The sequence below is a fragment of the Tachyglossus aculeatus genome, chromosome X4 (genome assembly GCF_015852505.1).
Source record: "Tachyglossus aculeatus isolate mTacAcu1 chromosome X4, mTacAcu1.pri, whole genome shotgun sequence".
Taxonomy (NCBI): Eukaryota; Metazoa; Chordata; class Mammalia; order Monotremata; family Tachyglossidae; genus Tachyglossus; species Tachyglossus aculeatus.
This window is the reverse complement of record NC_052098.1, coordinates 12620447-12641508: the sequence shown is the minus strand read 5'-3', so window position 1 is coordinate 12641508 and position 21062 is coordinate 12620447. Positions and strand designations below refer to the sequence as shown.

Genomic DNA, 21062 nt, shown 5'->3' with positions numbered 1-21062 from the left:
TATCTCCTCACTGTGCCTCGTTCTCACCTGTCCCGCCATCAACCCCCGGCCCACGTCATCCCCCTGGCCTGGAATGCCCTCCCTCCACACATCCGCCAAGCTAGCTCTCTTCCTCCCTTCAAAGCCCTACTGAGAGCTCACCTCCTCCAGGAGGCCTTCCCAGACTGAGCCCCCTCAATCAATCAATCAATCAATCAATCGTATTTATTGAGCGCTTACTGTGTGCAGAGCACTGTACTAAGCGCTTGGGAAGTACAAGTTGGCAACATATAGAGACAGTCCCTACCCAACAGTGGGCTCACAGTCTAGAAGGGGGAGACAGAGAACAAAACCAAACATACTAACAAAATAAAATAAATAGAATAGATATGTACAAGTAAAATAAATAAATAGAGTAATAAATATGTACAAACATATATACATATATACAGGTGTTGTGGGGAAGGGAAGGAGGTAAGATGGGGGCATGAAGAGGGGGACGAGGGGGAGAGGAAGGAAGGGGCTCAGTCTGGGAAGGCCTCCTGGAGGAGGTGAGCTCTCAGTAGGGCCTTGAAGGGAGGAAGAGAGCTAGCTTGGCGGATGGGCAGAGGGAGGGCATTCCAGGCCCGGGGGATGACGTGGGCCGGGGGTCGATGGCGGGACATCCTCTCCTTCCTCTCCCCCTCCCCATCCCCCCGCCCTACCTCCTTCCCCTCCCCACAGCACCTGTATATATGTTTGTACAGATTTATTACTCTATTTATTTTATTTGTACATATTTATTCTGTTTATTTTATTTTTTTAATATATTTTGTTTTGTTGTCTGTCTCCCCCTTTTAGACTGTGAGCCCATTGTTGGGTAGGGACCGTCTCTATATGTTGCCAACTTGTACATCCCAAGGGCTTAGTACAGTGCTCTGCACACAGTAAGCGTTCGATAAATACGACTGAATGAATGAATTTGATTTCCGGGAAGAGAAGGGAAGAGAATGAAATAATGGTACTCGTATTTTATGTAATCACTCACCTCCATTCCAAGCAGTTTCAAGGCTTTTGGCTGTACAAAGAAAGAGTCAAGAAATAAGTTTTATATGTCTCTCTCTCTATTTTCATAGATAGGAAAAATTCCTATCTAAAACAAATAGGAAAAAATAACAATCAAAATAAACCATTATAAGGGGAGTCACATGATTTATTTCTAAATATTCTAAAGATTATAAAGATAGCTGGGAATTTTTATAAACCACAGCAAGCTTTAGGGTGGGATGGTGGTGGTCTCGGGAATGGGAATTCCTGTACACTCCTTATGGCTTATCCGTTGTTTCACCGGGAGTAGGGATCGTGTCTATTAATTCTATTGCACTGTCCCAAGCATAAAGTGCTCTGTAATAATAATAATAATTATGGTATGCATGCACTAAGCACGCAATAAATACCACTGAGGAAGTTTCCATCAAGCTCCTTGTGAATGGATACTTTCTACTATAGTCAAAGGTTTTCCCTATCCCTTGCCTGCCACCTCATTCTGTGTGTTCCTGGATGGTAAGAAATGAAGAGTGGATGAGGCAATTCAGATTGCATCTCTAGCGACAGTTCAGTGTGAGTCCAGCTGATGAGCCTAGAAGATAATATCATCAATAAAAGGTACTTTAGCTATGGCAAGTGCACATGCATACAAACATACACACTTTTTTGGGTTGGGATAATGTGGTCATATAGACCACGTAATTTGACTAGGATCTGACTAAAGAGCTATGAATTTCAGTTCTATTTTTTAAACTACCCCAGGATGGTTGGTTTGAATGTGAAAAATGCTTAAGACAATGGTTAGTTCCCTTCCAAAGTTTAGTTGGCCCTCCTCCACAACTTCATACACAACTCATTCATATATCACACACCACATGGTTAAATATGCTAATTTTTATTGTTTCATTTTTACATGACTGTAAGCTCATTGTGGGCAGGGAATGTGTCCATTTATTGTTGAATTGTACTCTCCCCAGCACTTAGTACAGTGCTCCGCACACAGTAAGCACTCAATAAATACAATTTGATGAAAGAACATGACGTTTTTGTTCTCCCTCACTACCCAATTTTCAGTTGGTTTACTGTCCAGTTCTAATTTCAGCCAGGAAAAACCTGTTTGGCCTCAGACCAATGGGCAAGAACTAATTTCCAAGACTGGTTTGTTGGGAAGACTGGAACGTGGTGGGGGTGGCAACAACCTATAACTTGCCAGCCGAGTCATATCAGTCAGTATCCTCAGAAGAAAACAAACATGCCTCACCCTTTTAGGTCCAAACAGGTTGTGGTAGAGGGTTCTGAATCGCTTTCGAGTGTAGTTGCAGCGATAAGCTCCTCCCATCAGGTATTCAATCACCAGGCCAATGTCGATCAAGCTTATCCTGTAATCTGGAGGCAGGTTCCCCTATACCAAGAATGATTAAAGAATAGCAAAAAAAAAAAAAAAAAAGAAAAAAAGGAAACGAACAAATCCGAGAGACAAGGTGATTTACTAGGGATCCTGTCCCATGTTTTCTGTAACTATTTTAGAGTAAAAAAAAATTAACAAAACACACATATGAATATATTATTATGCTGGTTAATTAATTCACCTTAAAATAGATCCAACCGAAACCTGGATATTCTCGCTTGGAAAGAAGACACAAGTTAAATAAGAAGGTGCAATAATTGTTGGCAATAACAGAACATAATATCAAAAAACAGTATTCAATTTCTTCAATGGGGGGAAAAACACCACTACAGCATTAAAAGCACAAAGACTAGACATGGTTCAAAGGTCACTCCCACTTGCTCCAACTTGGCCCGTCCTAGCAGCTCACTGGCTCACTCACACTACTAGAGTGAATTGATATTGCCACTGTTCACTTTGCCTTTTTAGTCTGGGGGAGAGATCACTGGGAAGAAAGATTCCAATCAGTTTTGTTTTCTGTGGCGAATTAGCAACTGTTGGTAGCACTGAGACCCCTTTTATTTCATCACATCAATCATTAAATGATGCACTCATTAAGTGAAGTTCCTCTTCCCCAAACCAAATGCATTAGTTAAAATTAGGGCTTAAATCCAGTGGGACCTCTGAGCTAGTAGCTGTCTTTCTGATTGTTTTAATTTACTTCCTTTTATGGGGAAGAGAAGGAGGTCCAAGGAAAACCCTCATTTGATATTATGAGGTAATAATGAGGTAACTGAGGCACAGAGAAGTTAAGTGACTTTCCCAAGGTCACACAGCAGCAAAGTGGCGGAGCTGGCATTAGAACTCAAGTCCTTCTGACTACCGGGCCCGTGCTCCGTAAACTAGGCCGCACTGTTTCTCTATCCTTACTGGTCACCAGATATTGCAATTTAATTTCTGTGCTTCATAGAAAAATAGTGAATGGTGATATTTGATGATGATGGCATTTATTAAGCACTTACTATGTGCAAAGCACTGTTCTAAGTGCTGGGGAGGTTACAAGGTGGTCAGGTTGTCCCACAGGGGGCGCACAGTTTTAATCCCCATTTTACAGATGAGGGAACTGAGGCCCAGAGAAGTCAAGTGACTTGCCCAAAGTCACACAGCTGACAATTGGCAGAGCCGGGATTTGAACCCATGACCTTTGACTCCAAAGCCCGGGCTCTTTCCACTGAGCCACGCTGCTTCTTCTATTTGTGTCGGTAGGGTTCCTGGAAAAGCAAGAGATTCTTGGAAATTAAAACTAAAGGTGGCTAAGTTCTGAACAGGGAGAGGGCCATTTGTCTGAAACGTACATGGGAAAGGTAGTTATCTTTCCTGGTACCTGGTAATCATTTCCATGAAAAGGGTCTGAAAAACCAGAATGGGTTACTCTTGTAGGTTATGCGATTACCTACTATTAAGGTCTTGAAAAATAAAATGAGAAAACCCATAGGTTTGAGATGTTAGAATGGTTCCATCTGAAAGCTGTTCTATGGAAGCACCTTTCACACCTATGAGATCACAGCGACAAAAATTGCGCTCACTCTCCTTTGTGCATGCAGTTAAATAACCACAAGGGGGCGATATCCGCCTATTACAACACAAGGAACCATAGACGCGAAATTTCCTTCCTAGGTATGAGTGCATTCTATTAATGATAGTGAGAAGAAAACAAATCAGATTGAGGGATTTCGGGAAAAGGACAGATTCCTTCATTAAAATCATAACGGATAAAGGTAAAATGCCCTTTGTCAAAGAATATGCATCACAATACTGCTTATAATTGTGATCGTTAGCTTTTCTTCCTGAAACCTTAGGAAGCAGGTGAGAGAAAATGAGTTGAAAAGTTTGTCCTAGAACCTCTGGAAATACCCAAAGAAAAAGTAGACTTTATAAAATCAAAACCAAATGGTCTACAACATTGATCTTCTCTGTAAAATGTCCTATTTCAAAAGAAATCATGGTACTAGGAAATCTTAAAGACTTTTTACTAAACGTAAGTGAGAGAGGGAAAGTTTTAAGTAACAGTGCCGTAAGATGAATTCAGATTTTTTTAAAAAGTATTTTCCTCTCTTGCAAATGTTCACTTTGGATTAAGTAATTAGATATTTTTCATAATTATTTTTAATTCCATGGTAGACTAGGAAAAGTAATTTAAATGATTTAAGCTATGAAATAAAGCAATTGGCTCATGTGTGAATATACATTTGGGTCTTCCATAATGCAGGGGCTCACTACACACTCAGGATAGAACGCTATGAGGAAATTAGGGAACATTCTTCCGACGATGCCTATCTGGCTAGAACGCGATATGATATCAGAACAAATGGCTGCACACACTTGCGTCGAGGCGGTGTCAGTGCATACCATAAGGTGTGTTTTCCTTAACGTGGGGGCTGTCTGGAATGTGACCCCCATATTATAGGAGAACTGAATACAAATTTGGCATTCTGAGCAATTGGTACAGTGGGCTCAATCCAAGTGAATACCACTGATCGTTTTGGTAGGTTCTCCCTGCTTTGTATTCAACCCAAATGGCAATGTACTAATTATTGTCACCTCTAGTTCATATATCTGTAACAGTGCTTCAGTGCTTAGAATAGTGCTTCACACATAGTAAACGCTTAACAAATGCCATTATTATTATTATTATTATTAATAATAATAATAAAGAGTGCTTTGAAATTATATTTAAATTTCAATTTTACTTACCCTGCTAACACATGTCCCTAAACTAATGGATCAACATTAAACACAACTACAAGCCTCTGACATTCAAAATGAACCTCTTCATCTGTGAAAGTCTATCATAATCCAGTAGGCCTCAATTTCTTATTGATACCTTTTCAGTTCTAGACTGTGAGCCCATTGTTGGGTAGGGACCGTCCCTATATGTTGTCGAATTGTACTTTCCAAGCGCTCAGTACAGTGCTCTGCACACAGTAGGTGCTCAATAAATATGATTGAATGAATGAATTTAAATCCGTGTCACATCTCCAAAAGATTGATGGAGTGATGGAGTAGAATAAAGTATTGGTGAAAGCAAGGGCAATATAATGGCAGGCTGTCGGATCCCTTCTCAAATGACTAAAGTGAATGTTCACCCTGGGAAAAGGGAAAAATGGGCTACTCTAGGCCAGTGAATGGATGCCACTGGCTCGTTGGTAGGAGGTTCCCATAGCCACCACCAGTCTTTGCCCTGATAGCCATCAACAATCACAATCTACACTGTCAAAATGCGATTTTCCATGAATTAAAGGTCATCTTGAACAGAATATGCTTATAAAACTTGTTGCATTTGTGGCTTAGGAGATCAATTCCATAAAATATTTTCAATAAAATACTTTGGCAGGTGGGGTTATGAAAATCTTGTCCTAGAACCTCTGGAAATACCCAAAGAAATATTAGACTTCATAAAATCAAAAACAAATTGTCTACGACAAAATCTTATCCAAATGGGCATACAGATACATTTTGATCTGTATATTATAAAGTTTTCTGAGCCTTTGAGTTTCAGGTACATTCATTTTAGATTATCACCTCTGTATAACAGCACCTCTTTGCAACACTCAGAATCAGCCTGCATAGAAAACTGGTTGTAAAGAGGGTGCAGGGAATTGGAAACAGCACATTTAATCCAAGAAACAGAGAGTAAAACTTCCAACATTGAAAGGCACATGAGTGGACAGTTAACCATCAAAATGTCAGCTTACATCTCACAGAGAAGTACAGGAAAGCAAACATGGACGTCACTCATTCTTGATGTGAGAGCTTTACTACATCCGAGGGATTTATGCATGAAAACGACTCAGCTCACATAGCTAGTTTTCATGATTTTTTTTTTAATGGTTTAAGTTCCTGATTGTTAATGACTAATAATCACTTCCCTTCCACCAACTTCTCCTCCCTGCTTAAAAAAACCCTCAAAACTCAATCAGGAGGAATTCTTCAAATCTGGGTAACTTTAGTCTTGGGTGGATTTCTCTGGTTCCTTCATCACCTTTAACCTGCATTCTCTTGTCTGGCAATTACAGCACAGAAGCTCGAAACCAGCTGTGAGTGCTGAAATGGCTCTTGGGGAAGATCTTTATTGCTATCACATCTCCCACTAGTTGACTGGCTTATGGGAGTGGGGAGAGGGATGAAGGGGGAATGAAAGAGGGAGACTATTTCCTTTCAGAAACTTTCTGGAGACAGTACTTTTGTCCCCTCTGTCAGAAACAGGGAAAGGGCTGGGTAGTAAGCTGAAGAAATGGCTTTCAGGCAGGCTTGCCTGTCCCCCAATGCTCCGATGATGATAAACTTGTGCACTCCCAGGCCAGTCTGTTTTTACAGCCTATACTAGCCAAAAAATATACAGTGCAATTGCTTAGTACAGTGCTCTGCACACAGTAAGAGCTCAACAAATACGATTGAATGAATGAAAAAATAATAAGAAAGGCCAACGATCAGTGAAATAGGGAGCATGGATTCTTCCCAGGTGGTGTATTATGGGGTAATGCTCTGTTCTTCAAGGGACACATTTCGTATGGAGTAACCCATTAAAATGGTGAGGTGGTGTCCTACGGCTCAGTAATCTCTAGCTCACTCTCTCTTGCTGAAGTCTTGACTTGTTTTTTTTTTTTTTTTTTTTTTTTTAACAAAACAAGAGGCTGAGGTTTACAAAAACAAGCACGCCAAAGGTCTTTCAAGAAGACCAGAATGAGGCCCAAGGGATGATATGGCCACATCAGTGTGTCAATATTTATTCACTGAGGTTCTGCTTCAGCAGATTTATATGGTCACTGACCATATTGCCCTGCACAACAAAAGCATTCACTTTCAATGCCCTTTGGCAGGAAAAACAAAGGCAACTACTGGAGTCCAAAGGTCAGTGCCTCATCTGAAGTGGGTGATTTCAGGGGAAGTGTTCCAATGAGAAATTGCTGCAGGACAGGCATGTGAAGTACCTTCCACCTAATGAATTGTTAAAAAGCAGGCACCTAATTTCCATCTGGGTCAATGGAATCCAGATACTGATAATAGTATTGCTTTACTAATGCTTCTTTTCCTATACCATCTGGGATGGAAATGTTTTGTGCTTACAATACCGCAGGTACAACATGTCACAACTAAAACTGCTGCAATGAATTAGGATTCAGCAAATGGAGGTACATTTTACAGGCTAACAACATGGAGACTATCTTTCAAAAACAATGAGGGACTATGTAAAAACACTGACCACAGCATACTTTCACATGGCATGAAGAAGCCTACAATTCTACTAGCCAGAAGCACCGTGAACCAATAAGCATCGAAAACCACTCAGACAGCAAGCCTAGTTGCTTGGTCACTGCTGCACGCCGGATGCAGACGTGTCAGAGTCAATATAAACATGAACTGCGATCTGAAATGGGGAAGGGGAGGGTCAGAGAGGAGAACCCTCCAACTGGAAGCTCATGCAGAACAGAGACTGACTTTAAAGGCATGAAGCGGTCATGACATGGCCTCTGACCTGCCGTCAAGAGGGTTCTTACCTTTTTGACATCCCTGACCAGGTGGTACAGAGTGTTGGATGGCCCATGTCTCTGAAAATGACAACAAAAGTAAAGAATAAATAGAAATCAGTTTGCCAGAGAGGTTACTGTTTAGGGCAAGATGGAAATTTAGGGAGGGACCCAGTTGGCATCATGTAGTCTTTATTTATAGTCATCATCCCAGTTACTGTATTTCACATGGGGTTTCCGTAAACCCCACAGTTGCAGGCCTTCACCCTGCATTTCCACCCGAGTCAACAATGCTGATGCACCAGGTTCAAGCAGCCTGGGTGTTCCATTTTGGAGAAGAAAGCCAAGGAGAGGGTTGACAGTTTGGCTAATGTATAATTTAAGGGATAGGTTTTCAGTTAGTGTGGAGGCCAACTGACTGGAGTTGGGTTATTTTGAACTTTTGCTTTTTCCCCACTGTGAATTACTATTCATTAGCCATAACGAATGAGTCACGGACATGGTTCCTGTGTTCCTTCTCAGCTCATTGTGAATGGACAGTGGCATAAAACGTCAGTATCATGGGCCAGAAAAGTATACCTAGGCACTCATGACCTTGCATCTGACCTATTTCATATTTTCCAATGTACGTGCAGGCCCCATGGAGATGGCATGAACAAGCTGCAGCATCAGAAGTCCTGTTAAGCAGAAGAATATTGGGCAGCATTTCCCTGTGTGACAAATGGATGGATTATGAAACCTCAATATATTATATATATTGGAGATTGCAAAAACAGGGATATTTTGCATTTGCAGATACTCCTTCCAACTAGAAGAGGGCCAGAACAATCGAATTATATGACTCTCATGTAGCCAAGGCCAACAGAATGGTGTCAGTTGTTTTCTGTCTTTTAGGTCATTTCCAACTGTTCCCGTGCCTTCCACAGAGTGCTCTCAACACCCTCGCAACCCTGCAATCTGCTCTAAACAGAGGGGGAATGAATGAAAGTATAAATCACAAAAGCCTTTAGTCCTGCTGAAGCTAGAGTCCTTTTTCTTCAGAGGGGTGCTTATAGTGGTGACTGTTAACAGACCAAGTAGGTGAAACATGACAAGCACCCTTAATGTGTGTCTCCCATCTGAGGGAGCGATGCAGCCAAGTCAGGTCTGTAGAAGGAGAGTGAAGTAAAATAGTAGAGACAGTGTGAGGGGAGAAAGCCATGGCTTGTTTCTGTCATGGGTATGAGTTAAGAGGAATGGGGAGAGTAAAACGAACAAAAACAAACTTAGAGAAAAAAGAATTGCCTTAGCTTGGCCCTACCGTATTGTACAGTTCCTCTAGCCTGGAGATGGTGAGAAAACGATGCATGCTTACTCCATTCTCTATGAGTAATTTCACAAAATCCACTCTGTCCAACACCAGAGCATCCAACATCGCTTGCTCCAGGGACCCCACCTGCAAATCAAGTCTCTGGGTTAGACCGCCCCTTAGTCTGAAGGGGACAGCTCTCACTATGCTGGCACAAGGTTGACACTGGTCCGGTATTCCCCTGGACAGCCCAGAAATCAGGGTTTCATTCCAGTGCAGGTAGCTACCAACTGACAATCCAGGAAAGTATGATGGGGCTGGAAGCCCCTAGCTCCACCTCTACTGGCACTGTTTTTTCCCCAGACTTTTGGGCTGTCTGGCTGACTGGAATGCAGAGGTGGTGGATGGAGCTTTCAGCTCCAAAGGCTCTCCCTGGTCCCACCCATGGCATTCTGCTTTTCCCGGAAGCTGGGGCAGATGGGTGAGGAGGGGTGGCAAGCACTGGAGAAGGGAAGGATTTGGAGAGGCCACCTCATCTATCAATCACCTACGTCGATGCCAAATTCTACCACTCCAATCCTGGGTTAAACTTGTCCCTCATCACAGCTTTGACATGTACTCCTTGGGCTGAATGGTAATGGGCCAAATTAGCACAGTGGGCTTTACAAGATCCGTATGAACTCTAGGTGGCCCGATTGGAGGGGCTGGTTGGCGGAGGGGAGGGGTGTGGGGTGGGTAAGGGAAGGGCAGGAGTGGGCCAGTGATAAGAGGATGTGAGGCTCCATCTAACAAGTAGAAATAACTAACTGGCAAACCAAACTCAAAATCCATCACGCTTCCTCTCTCAAGACCTGGGGACAATTCGATTCTCTTTGTTTTCCATTAGACCCCCTCCAGCCCCCTCAATAGTCCAGTTCCTCACTGTTGCTCTGACTCTTTTTTTTTCCACTCTCAAGGGACACCAGAAATGCCGGGGCTAATCATTTAATGAGTTGATGAAGACAGTGTGATAGCCACCTACGTAGGGACTCTGTGAGGGAGCTGAAGTGTAAGAAGGAAGGTGCTATCAGGTGTAGGAGAGGTTCTGTATTGCCCATTCATCCCACCAGGCTGCACGCACAACCACCCAAAGTGAGGGGTGACAAGGTTTCCACAGTCAAATTGGGGAATCGAACCAAGTAGAGTTATATAGGGCTCAGCTTCCTTTTGTCTTGTTCTTTGGAAGAGACAGAAGATCCTGTACTGTGACATGTGGTACCAGATGGCACCTGTCATATCTCTGGGAAGCCTGAGGTGCTAAACCAGAACACAGCTCAGGGTCTTCAAAGCCACCAACCTCTTCCATCCTGCACCCCTCAAACCCCATTGCAAAGCAAAGTCACCCGCAACTCTGTTTCTTCCTTTTTAAAAATGGGATTTTTTTTGGCTTTAAACCCCCCCCGCAAAAAACATCCATGTCTGTATTTGCAACAGAAGTTCGGAAGATGAAAATTGGCGGCCGTGGAGCCTGTCTGGCATGGGTGTGCTTCTGAGTCTTTGGGAGGTGTGCTCAGCGGATGTTTCCACTAGATGGTGGTCTTTCCCTAAAGACGGGGAAGAGGCCATGCCATGCAGCCCACCTACAAGTGCCTGCCCAGGCCAAGAACACTGTGTGTTCGAGTCAACTCGGAACACGTTGTGGGGGGGCTTTCGGAGCCCCTGCCTGAGGCTGCTTAAATATACTCCCTTGCTGGTGAGAGACATTTTAAGCCTTTTCAGTAGAGGAGGATGTATACTGTACCGGCCACTGTTGCCCATAAATAAAGATCTGACTGCGAGCGATGTCTACCCTGTTCCAGGCTAATGCCAGGCTCAATTGGTCCGGAGCAGAGGCATTAGCTCCTGTAGACAGATGGGAGGGGAAGAAAGAGAACATAAATCAGGTACACAAAAGAGGGACCAGTCCCAACACCACCTCCCACCCAGAACCTCTCCCTCCCCCTTGCCAAGAATATCATTGTATTTGTGATCATATCTTGCATTCGTTAAGCACTCCTGAGGCTCCGGACAGAACAAACAAAAGACAGTTTCTTGGGGACAGGTAAGGATTTCAAAGCATCATACTAATCGGTTATCGACTTCATTTAGTGGGGATGTTAGGAGGGTCAAGAAGAGTTAAATAGATACAAGGATGATGGGTTCATGATGGGTTATTAGAAGGAAACGTTGGGGATGTTAGAAAATACATCCCTAACTGTGAGGACAGATGTCGAGGAGGGCAGTCGTCACACTGTTCCTCCAAGCATCCTTTGTCGGCACGGCCAGAGGCAGAATACTGTGCTGGGTAAGCCACTGGTCTGACCCATTGCGACACTGCTTATGTTCCTATAGTTGTTGCTGTAACATAGATAGTGGGTCAGAGTCTCACCCAAATAATTAATGAAGATGGTAGCTTGATTCAGAGATGGGCAAACTGAGGAGAGAACATTTGGGCTCTGCCTCTGCCCTGCTCCTAGCCTCACACCCTAGTGGCATCGCTTCAGATGTACTTCCCGCTCCCAGGAAATGCTACACCTCTGAGCTCAGCCCATGGCTCGGCACCAGGGACACTGACTTGGCCTGCTGAGTGGAGGTCATTCCGCACTGAGGTTGTTTTTTTTTTTTTTCTGAGAGATGGCAGTTTTGGGACTAGTTTGGGTGGGTTGTGTTGGTCAGCTGACCTGCTGTGACTTTTTAAAGGTTCTTTTCAGGACCTTCGCCACTATCCAGTTTATACAACACCACCAAAAAGAATAATGCACATGTCAGTTGCAACCAGAGAAACCAGGCACTCAAATTGGCTGGGGGCTACAGGCCTGCCAGAAAGAAATTAGGCTAGGCCTAAAAGAAATCTTGCATGAGAAAAGCAGGAATTGTAATAAAAATTGAAAGTACCTCACAGAAGGCTGGTACGGTACAGCTTCAGGCAACATGCTTCGTTGCCATGACAATGATCAGCGTGAAAAGGGCAAGTGAAAATCTTGCTGGTTAAAGTGTTTGGGGATTTTGGGTTATCAGTAGACTCAATAACCATCAATTCAGTAAACAAGGCTCTCCTGTATTAAAAAAAATAAATAATTTCCTGGAAGTGGGCCAGGAAGGTGAGTAAGGCTTTGACTTTGGTTTCTTTCTCTGATTCCAGTAAGCATTATAGTGAAGTCTGGTCCTACGGAACTAAGAGAATTTTGAAGCTGCCACAGAAATGAACACAGGCCCAAAGGTTCGGGGCCTGAAAGAAACGAGGCCATGGGCAATTTCACTGAGATGTTAATTAAAGTGAGACTCTTAATAAAAGCAGACACTCTGATCTACAGCCCCAGTTCTGATGGTCTGGGTGAGTGTGGCTCCCTGCCTTCAGATACAGCACTGCTGTGAAACCAGTTAGGTGTGAGATGGGCTGGCCTGCTTTGCATTTGCCATCCTGAGCTTTCTCTGAACATGCGGAACCCAGAGCATCTCACAGATCCCAATGTAACCACAACCTTTAAGAAGGCAAATGAGAGGACAGGCTGCATTAACAAGCACAGCATCGCAGTGCTCTTCACTGCTGGCAAGATCCTGAAGGATACCATTAACCATGAGCTCCTGGAATTATAAATTGGCTGTAGACTGGAACTCGAAACAGTAGGCATGGTCTTTGGAGCAAGTCAGATATAGGAAGAGCACAGGGAATAGCACCAACTCCTTTATACTGTATTCACAGACCTTACAGACGTGATGGACACCATCAATAGATCTGGGCCTGGAAACCACTATAAATTTCAGCTGCCTCGAGAAATTCACTGAATTCCTGAGGTTAATTCACAATGGTGTGATTGGTTTTATCAGAATCAAAGTCGCCTGGGCTAACCCTTTCCCCACCTCCAATGGGGTAAAACCAGTTAAGAAATACGTCCAACTTCGTCCAATTTTTTTCTACACAGCAACTCTAGATTCACTCTTCTCACTCAACTAGGAGCATCATCGAAAGTCCTCAAATCAGTCATCCAGGAGTGGTTTCAAACACCCAAGAAGACATGGGTGAACCACTCTCCTGCGCTAGCCCAGAGGTGTGGACTGATGATAAACCTTGAGAAAACCAGGATAACCATCAGTTTGCATCAGTGAAATCTGGCACCCCTCCAAAGGATTTCATCAGCAGCACAGAGCTGAGATCTGCCATAGTATTCTGATATCTGGGTAGCACACTGTCCAAGGATGCACGGAGAGATGAAAAGGTAGAAAACTGAGTCAAGAAAGTCTCCTTTGGGAAACTCATAGCCAGAACCTGTTGACATTTCGGCATCAAGGTCAGACCAAACCGAAGGTCCAGCTGTCATGCTAGCCCACCTATGTGGCCCTGACACCTGACCCTTTCCCAGTTATTATCTCTGGATCCTTTAGCAGTTCCATTAGCCCTACCTACAAGCTGTAGTTAACATCACATGGGGAGGCAGGGCCACAAATATAGAAGTCCTGGAGTGCAGTCAGTTAAGCAGTTCTGAAGCAATGCTCATTGAAATTCAGCATTGCTCAGAGGGATGTCTGCATAGATCGCACAAAATTATTGCCGTATGATGAGCAGAAGTGGGTTGACAGAAAGCAGAGAGGACAGAGAAAATACTTGGAAAATTGAGTGCAACACACCTCAGACAATGAGTCATAGCAACAGACTGTTGGGAAACAACAGTGGCAGACAGACTAGTCTAGTAAGTGGAAACTAGGAAAGGGGTGACTTTTGAGCCAAGGCTTTGGGAGGGTCAAGGCATTGAGAGGAAAAACTGAAAACAGCACCAGGGACTGTCAATTGTAAACACATCAGGACTACAGGGAACCGTCTGTATGTGCGCATGGTATGGAAGGGACTGTCAGTCATGCATTGGGTTTTTCAGCCAGACCCAGACACATGGGAAATTTTTCCTCAGTGGAGTCGCCTTTGAGTATAGGCAATCGAAAATAAAACCAAAGACATCTATTTGCCACTATACAGGACTATGGTACAGTCGCAACTGGAACAGTCAGTGCAGTCTGGGTGATGCATCTTAGAAAGAGCATAAGGAAGCTGGGGAAAACACAGAGAAGGCTACCAAGATGATTTGTGGGGGTGGGGGGGGGATGAAGAGGCAACTCATCTCATCTTCCATTGATCTACTCTACTCTACAATGGATCAGTGTAAGGACAAAAGTCAACAGGGGATAAGACAGAAATCTACACAGTCTCATGAGGTGTGTAGATAGGGTGAATGTGGAATTGTTAAAAAAAAAATCACACACCACCTGGTTAAGGAGCACCCTCTGAACTTTGAAGAGAGAAGGTTCCAAAAGACTGTAAGAAAACCCTTCTACCTAAGATGCCAAAACATGGGCTTCATTACCACAGGAATCTAGCTGTACAGTTTAAAAAAAATCAGTAGGTTCAAAGAGGGACTTGGATGAATTCACTGAATTCATGGTTCATATTGTGTTACTAGAGGAAAAGTGAGGGATGGAGAGGAAAAAGGTAAGGCTATTAAACGGTACATCCTTAACCATTAGGATGGATGTCCAGGAAGGCAACCATCACACTGTCCCTTCAAGTGTCCCGCCACCACAGAAGTCTATTGGTTTAAACCAATAATGGCAGGTCTCATCTTTTAGAACCTGGTGTCAGGAAACCTTAGTGGATCTCAGAGCGAACTCTGTCAAATCCCTTCTATTTTAGCTACCCTGCTAAGGGGAGACAGTAGTATATGCCTAAGGAGCATTGAGGGCAGGGATCATTCCTACCAACTCAATTGTATTGTACTCTCCCAAGCGCTTAGTGCAGTGCTGTGCTCACAGAAAGCACTCAATAAAACCATTGATTGATTGAGCATTGTAGTGTTTCCACAGTAAGCGCTCAATAAATATGATTGATTGATTGATTGATTTGGATTGGAGGCCCTCACAAATCCACTTTTTGAGGTCCACCTCATTCTAGAGTATACTTGAACAGGCATATTAAAACAAATATTTTTTCACCGGGACCCATTTTTAATAGGTACTGTTACATATTCAAATTTATTGCAATGATCATTAAAGTTGGCCACAAGCTGAGATCTAGGAGAGAATGGAAAGCGCTCGCTCTCCCCTTTCTGGGTCCTTAGCATGCATTACTGCTATTGGGATAGCTGTTGGGCCCACTGAAAGCTGCCTCCATCTTTTCATGCATCTTTGTGAGTGAGATGCAAGGGATTGAGGGGATAAAACAGGGGCGTCTTTGAGCCAGCACCCTCACATTCATTCTTCCACTCTTTTCTCACAGCAGGGGAAAGATACAGTCTCTCCCTTGGTGCACTATCTTTCAAAGAACAAGAAAAATTTGGATTCTTCAGATAATAATGATCCAATTGATCAAAGGGTCATATATCGTGTTAAAAGAAACCAGTTCAGAGGAACTGCCAGGTTCTGATGGACCAGAAAAGCTATACATTATCCTGCCAAAAGACAAGGCTTTTCCCAAATCAATTTTAACTGTTTGAGCCCACAAGCTAAGTTCCTCCGAGGTATCCCCAGAGTACTCCTGTGCACTCTTTTCCTGAACCAATTCTGTAGAGAAAGAAAATGGAGAAAGGTTTAGCACCAAATAGGTGCATATAAACAGCCGAATGTGAGGACCAATCACTGAAGCTATAGAGAAGTGACCTCTGAAATATCCCTTGAAGAATTTGTAAACTATCTGTGTAGGGGAGATCAAAACATTTAGCATCTAGTTTGCTTAAGTAAAAGAAAAAAATGAAACTGTATTTGCATGAAAAGAAGGGGTAGGAAATAAAAACAGTCATTCGGCTGAATTCTCAGGGGCTTTTTCCACCCTGTAAGTCTTGGATTTTCAGGAATACTGTCACTCACTGGGTTGCCAATTCTCGTTAGAATGGTATTGTGAAGCTTTCCTTCTCTCTTGGGTATCTGTACTTTCTGTGCACTCATGCGCACACACACACATACACACGCACACAAACACACACTCTTAGGGGGCCATTTTACGGCCTTTACTTGTGTGACATATTTGGAAATGTGCTACCACTCCATCAGTTTATTTTATTAAGAGTATAATACTATTTTATTATTGCAAATGAGATCTATGGCATGTCAGTGGGGCTTTGTTACTTCTAATCAAAATTAATCCATCCATTCGTAAATCAGTTTGGCACTTGGCATCTGATTCTCTGTCTTCATGAAAACCATTAAAGTGGAAGAAAATGAAATCAAGGGAGAGGCACTACTCTGCAAACTGTCATGTGGTCTGTGTTGCTAGGAAACAGTTTCAATTGTCTGTCCATGTTGGAAAGCTGCCTACACTGGTACACAACTCATGGGAACGTTGCCGCTACATCAGAGGAAAGCACAATGAAAGGTCTAAAATACACGTATAGAAGGTATGGGGATTTCAATGTAATTTAGTCTTCGCTCTATTTTCTTGGCCCCAAGTCATGGAAATTTGTTTCCTCCTCATAGAAACAATTTAGAAATTCTCTCAGGAGGAATTTCTAAGAGACTGTGGAGACAAAGTGAATTCAGTTCCACTTGGGCTGAAGAAATTCATTTTTAGCATGCAAGGGACAAATGAAGCCCAGGCAGATGGGTGAGAAAAGCAATTTAGGGAAATGGGTCTTCCTTCTATTGGCAGGATTTTCAGTCTTTCAGTTAAATACCAAAGTGACAGTGGTGTCAGCAGCAGTGCAGGCAGTAGCAAATGGGGGTCCCGAGAGACAGTCGAAGCCTCATGAACTCCCCCACCCCCCCCCCCCACCCTGAGCTTCGTTCTCCTCCCCTCCTTCACACTTGAGGGAAGGCAAGAGGGAAGGCAATTCAGTGTGAGGAACAGCGATTTGCTTCAGTCTTTGCTCGCCCTCCACTTTGGTCCTGCTTTGATGCTGGAAGTCCTTTAAACCAAGGATGATTGAGGCTAAGGTGGACTTCTGAGCTTTGCACATAGTAAGCACTTAACAAATGCCATCATTATTATTATTATTATTATTCCGAGGGGTTTTGGATTAGAACTCATATGCCCCTTTCTCTCTTCCTCCTCAATCCCTTTCTCCCCTCTCTGCCCCACCCTCACCCAGGGGTTCTCACTGGACCCATTACACTCTGCTACAGAGAGTTCTTAATTCGCTTTAAACTCTTGGTAGGACTGAGTCTCTCACCATTCCAAAGGAGGAGAGCCTGGGTTCTTGTAAATGTTCCCTGGCATGGCCAGTTCAAGACTGTAAGATCATTGTGGGCAGGGAATGTGTCTGTTTATTGTTATATTGTACTCTTCTAAGCACTTAGTACAGTGCTCTGCACACAGTAAGTGCTCAATAAATACGACTGACTGAATGAATGTTATATTATTGGATGAGGGAGGGCAGAGATTGTCCTCTGTTTTCCTGGGGGCATATGTGTAGAACCCCTCAGTCCTCAGAGTCTTGTGTTCTGTGACACTCCTTGACAATTCCCCTCTGTCTCTATGCAGGACTTTTCTTATGTACATAAATACAGTGCACAGGGAAAGTCTTAGTGTGGAGGGCAGCCGCATGGCTCTTGGATGGGGGGAGCTTTCTCCCTCTTCAGCCGAGCATAAGTAAAATGTCTAATTGGAACAAACCCAAGTTTTCCTTTCAGCATAAGTTCCTCTTTAGCATCTTAGACTTTGACAATCAGCAATCTGCCAAGCTCACCAGCCCTATCCTCAGAATTGACCAATATACTTACTCTTGGGATGGTGGGCAACAGCTGTTTGCATTGTTTGGAAGCCAACACTTGAGTCAGAGTACATGATTTAAAAAAAAAAAAAAGAATCTCCCTAAGAGAATTAAACTCTTTAAGTAAGAAGATGAAGTGGAGGCAGGGTGATAATCCAGGAAATGGAAGAAATTGGGGCTATTATATGGTATAGCTTGACTGGACATGCCTAGAGGTGACCAATTGGCAGAAATATCAATCCCCATAGGTTTGGCTTCAGGCAAAACATCTTCAGATTTTTATGGCCCTAGCTGATATAGCTTATAACATTCTTCAAATCTGGCATGAAAAGAAATGCTGTTCTGCACTCTGCAGCTATGTTGTGTAGTCAGAAATCATGACTTATTAATGAGCTGCAAGTAGCACAGAAGTGGCAGGTCTGCATTAGCCTAATGTGCAAATCACTGAACACATCCTACATAGAGCATGCTATTTCCAAGATGCAAACAAGTCTGAAACCCAGAGGACTCTTCCTCGCTAGGTGTCAAGGGAGCTGAAAACTGAAGCCACCTTTCATCATGCTATGGGAGCCAGTTTGTGAAACATCACAAATTCAGGAAGATGGGGCTTTGCCAAGCACCTGAGCCTGAGTCAGTGGGTGCTGTGAGTTGTCTTTCAATTTCTCATTCCTATCCTGTATTTCCTAAACTATAGGCACTTCAGATCCTAGTCTTGACAGGGATGATACTTACGTTTGCAAGAGCTTTGGCAAGAAAAAAAATTGCCAGATATTTATCTCATTGAAAGTTATTTCTCCAAGTGCTCAAGAAAGAGCCTCCAAAACCAAAGTCTTTAAGGGAACAATGGTTCATGAATCATAAATTGCTGTGGCAACTGCCAAGAATACCTTGAATGTTTGTGTGGATACCATGCTTGGCACTATTTTTACAGTGTAGTAAATTAGCCCAGAGAAAGTGTATCAGTCAAGGGAAGCCAAGATGGTACCTTGTCAGAGGGGCATACAGACCAGCTGTTACCGATCAGAACATCAGAAATCTCCCTCCTGTTGCTAGCTGTTGTCCAGGTGAGCCATTAAATCTTTTTCTTTACTTGCCCTGCTCCTTTTTACCCACCCCCAAAATCTGCCCATCTTTCTTATTTTTTTTAACTTGTGCTGCCCTTCCCGCCCCTTTTCTACCACACCAGTTTCATTCCAGCTCTTTTTGTTTGGGTCCCCCAAAGCTTCACAGTGGTGGAAATGGGACCAGAAGTGGCTGGTGGGGTGGGTGGGGGGAGGGGAAGGGGTAGGCAAGCTGGCAACTGCCTCTGTGTCTGCTAGCTCCCTCCTAGGCCTCACTCCCCAGTTCCTATATAGCAGGAACAGCAACCCTCTTGCCCACCTCTCTGGCTTTCACATGGCTTTGGGGCTGCAAGAGTACTGGTCAGGCAGGGATAGGAATAGAGTTGGAGAGAGTAGGAAGGATTATTAAAAAAAAGAAAAGTGAGTGCAGCTGTGGGGATGGGGAATCAGGGTAAAGAGAGTAAGGAAAAAAAAATTAAATGGCTTACCTGGGTGACAGCTGGCAGCAACAGGAAGATTTCGGGTGTCCTGGCCAGCAACAGCTAGCCAGTATGTTCCTCTCATAAGTGCCAAGATCACCACAATAAATATCAGCAATGAATATTCATTGAACATCCATAATGTTCTAAGTGCAGAGTGGAACAGAACATAAAAGAAGGTGGGGCCTGCCTTTGAGTTGGTATTCTCAAGAACGGATACTGTCTTCAAGAAAATGAGGCTTTCAAATGTGCGTCTCGGAGTCGGTTTTTGGGATGGAGAAAGAGAACCATCCTTTGGGCTCCCAAATTTAAGGGATCGTCGGTTGGCTAAGATCCAGGGTAGATCCCTGGGAGTAAGAGATCGTAGCTCAGTTTGGGGTGGGAGGGGAAAGGAAAATGATGATTTATGGTGCAGAATTACTGCACTGGCAAGTAGTTCCACATTTGAATCCTTCTGCCTGTCCCTCAGCCTCCCCCTATCAAAAGTGGCCTGGTCCTAGCACAGGAGTGGAGAATGATCTGCCCAGGGCTACCAAAATGTCTAGCACTGACCCTGTGCCTATGGCAAAAAGATTGTCCAAAATGCGAATATTGCTTGATAGGGGTTTAAAAGGCAAACATCATGTTAATTATGAATTAACTAATCATGACAGTTTTCGCTTCCCAAAGTAATTCTCAAATGTTGCCTTGCTACTTGCTAGGGGGAGTATTTTATCTTGGTTTCTGGTTGTCTCTCCGACTCCATTTCAACTGTTTCCCTTTGCTTGGTTGTAAAAAATTATAGCAACTCCCACCCCTGGAAATCAGGATTTGATATGGGAGGGAAATGAGCTTTCTGCTGCATCTAGGTATAAAGAGATTTCTGAAAAACAGAGAGAGGAAGGGAGAAGGTGCAGGAGAGGAGGATGTGTGTCTGTGTGTGAGAGACAATGGTATGCTTAATCAGGAACAATGATTTTAAGGTGATCTTTTGAAAGAAGTGTGAGTATAACCATGCAATTTCTGTATCGCATTGTCACCCTGTCCAGGTGTCTTGTGAAAAATCAGTGAGCAACAAAGGGTGAATGATGTTTTTTTAAAGTAGTTCCTTATTAACAGATCATGCTTTCTAGCTTTTTGAATGTGGTTATGGCACTCGGACATTTATTTTGCAGACATATGAAAAATTCTTATACCTACGTTTATGACCAGTGCTCTGCACACAGTAAGCGTTCAATAAATACGATTGAATGAATGACCTACTGTTCTCCGTCTATACTGAAACAGAACAAGAGGGAATGGAGCATCTTTGCAGGATGGTGGATGAGTTAGGTGGAAGGAAGGAATTTTTGAGAATGAAGGTTCTTAGGGGACGTGATAAGCCACTGACAGAGGTTGTGGGATTTGTTTGAATAAAAACAGGAGAGGATTTCCTCTGTCTGAGACCACTTAGACATGATTTCACTTGATGATCAAGGGATGTACCACTCGAAGTCCCTTTGAGCCCTAGAAGTTGATGTGCCTAACTCAGTGATACAAATTATTCTTTCTGCTGAGAATATTGAGCCTTGTGGTTCCAGAGGGTTAGCCATATAGGAGGGGCAGTTCTCTGTCATTCTGCCTTTGAAGT

At 43.4% G+C, this 21062-nt stretch overlaps 1 protein-coding gene across 2 annotated transcripts in view; it reads right to left on the bottom strand.

The window, feature by feature from the left end:
• The window catches only part of TRPM3 (transient receptor potential cation channel subfamily M member 3), a 617739-nt gene that overhangs the window by 83458 nt on the left and 513219 nt on the right, over positions 1-21062 (bottom strand). The window contains exons 10-15 of one of the 2 annotated variants that reach the window (XM_038769495.1): positions 10989-11089; positions 9221-9355; positions 7951-8001; positions 2595-2630; positions 2267-2407; positions 1007-1036 (exon numbers count right to left, since the gene is read on the bottom strand). In XM_038769495.1, coding sequence (XP_038625423.1) covers positions 1007-1036; positions 2267-2407; positions 2595-2630; positions 7951-8001; positions 9221-9355; positions 10989-11089 — 494 coding nt within the window. The remainder of the gene's footprint in view (positions 1-1006; positions 1037-2266; positions 2408-2594; positions 2631-7950; positions 8002-9220; positions 9356-10988; positions 11090-21062) is intronic. The other variant, XM_038769496.1, reaches the window with a different exon arrangement.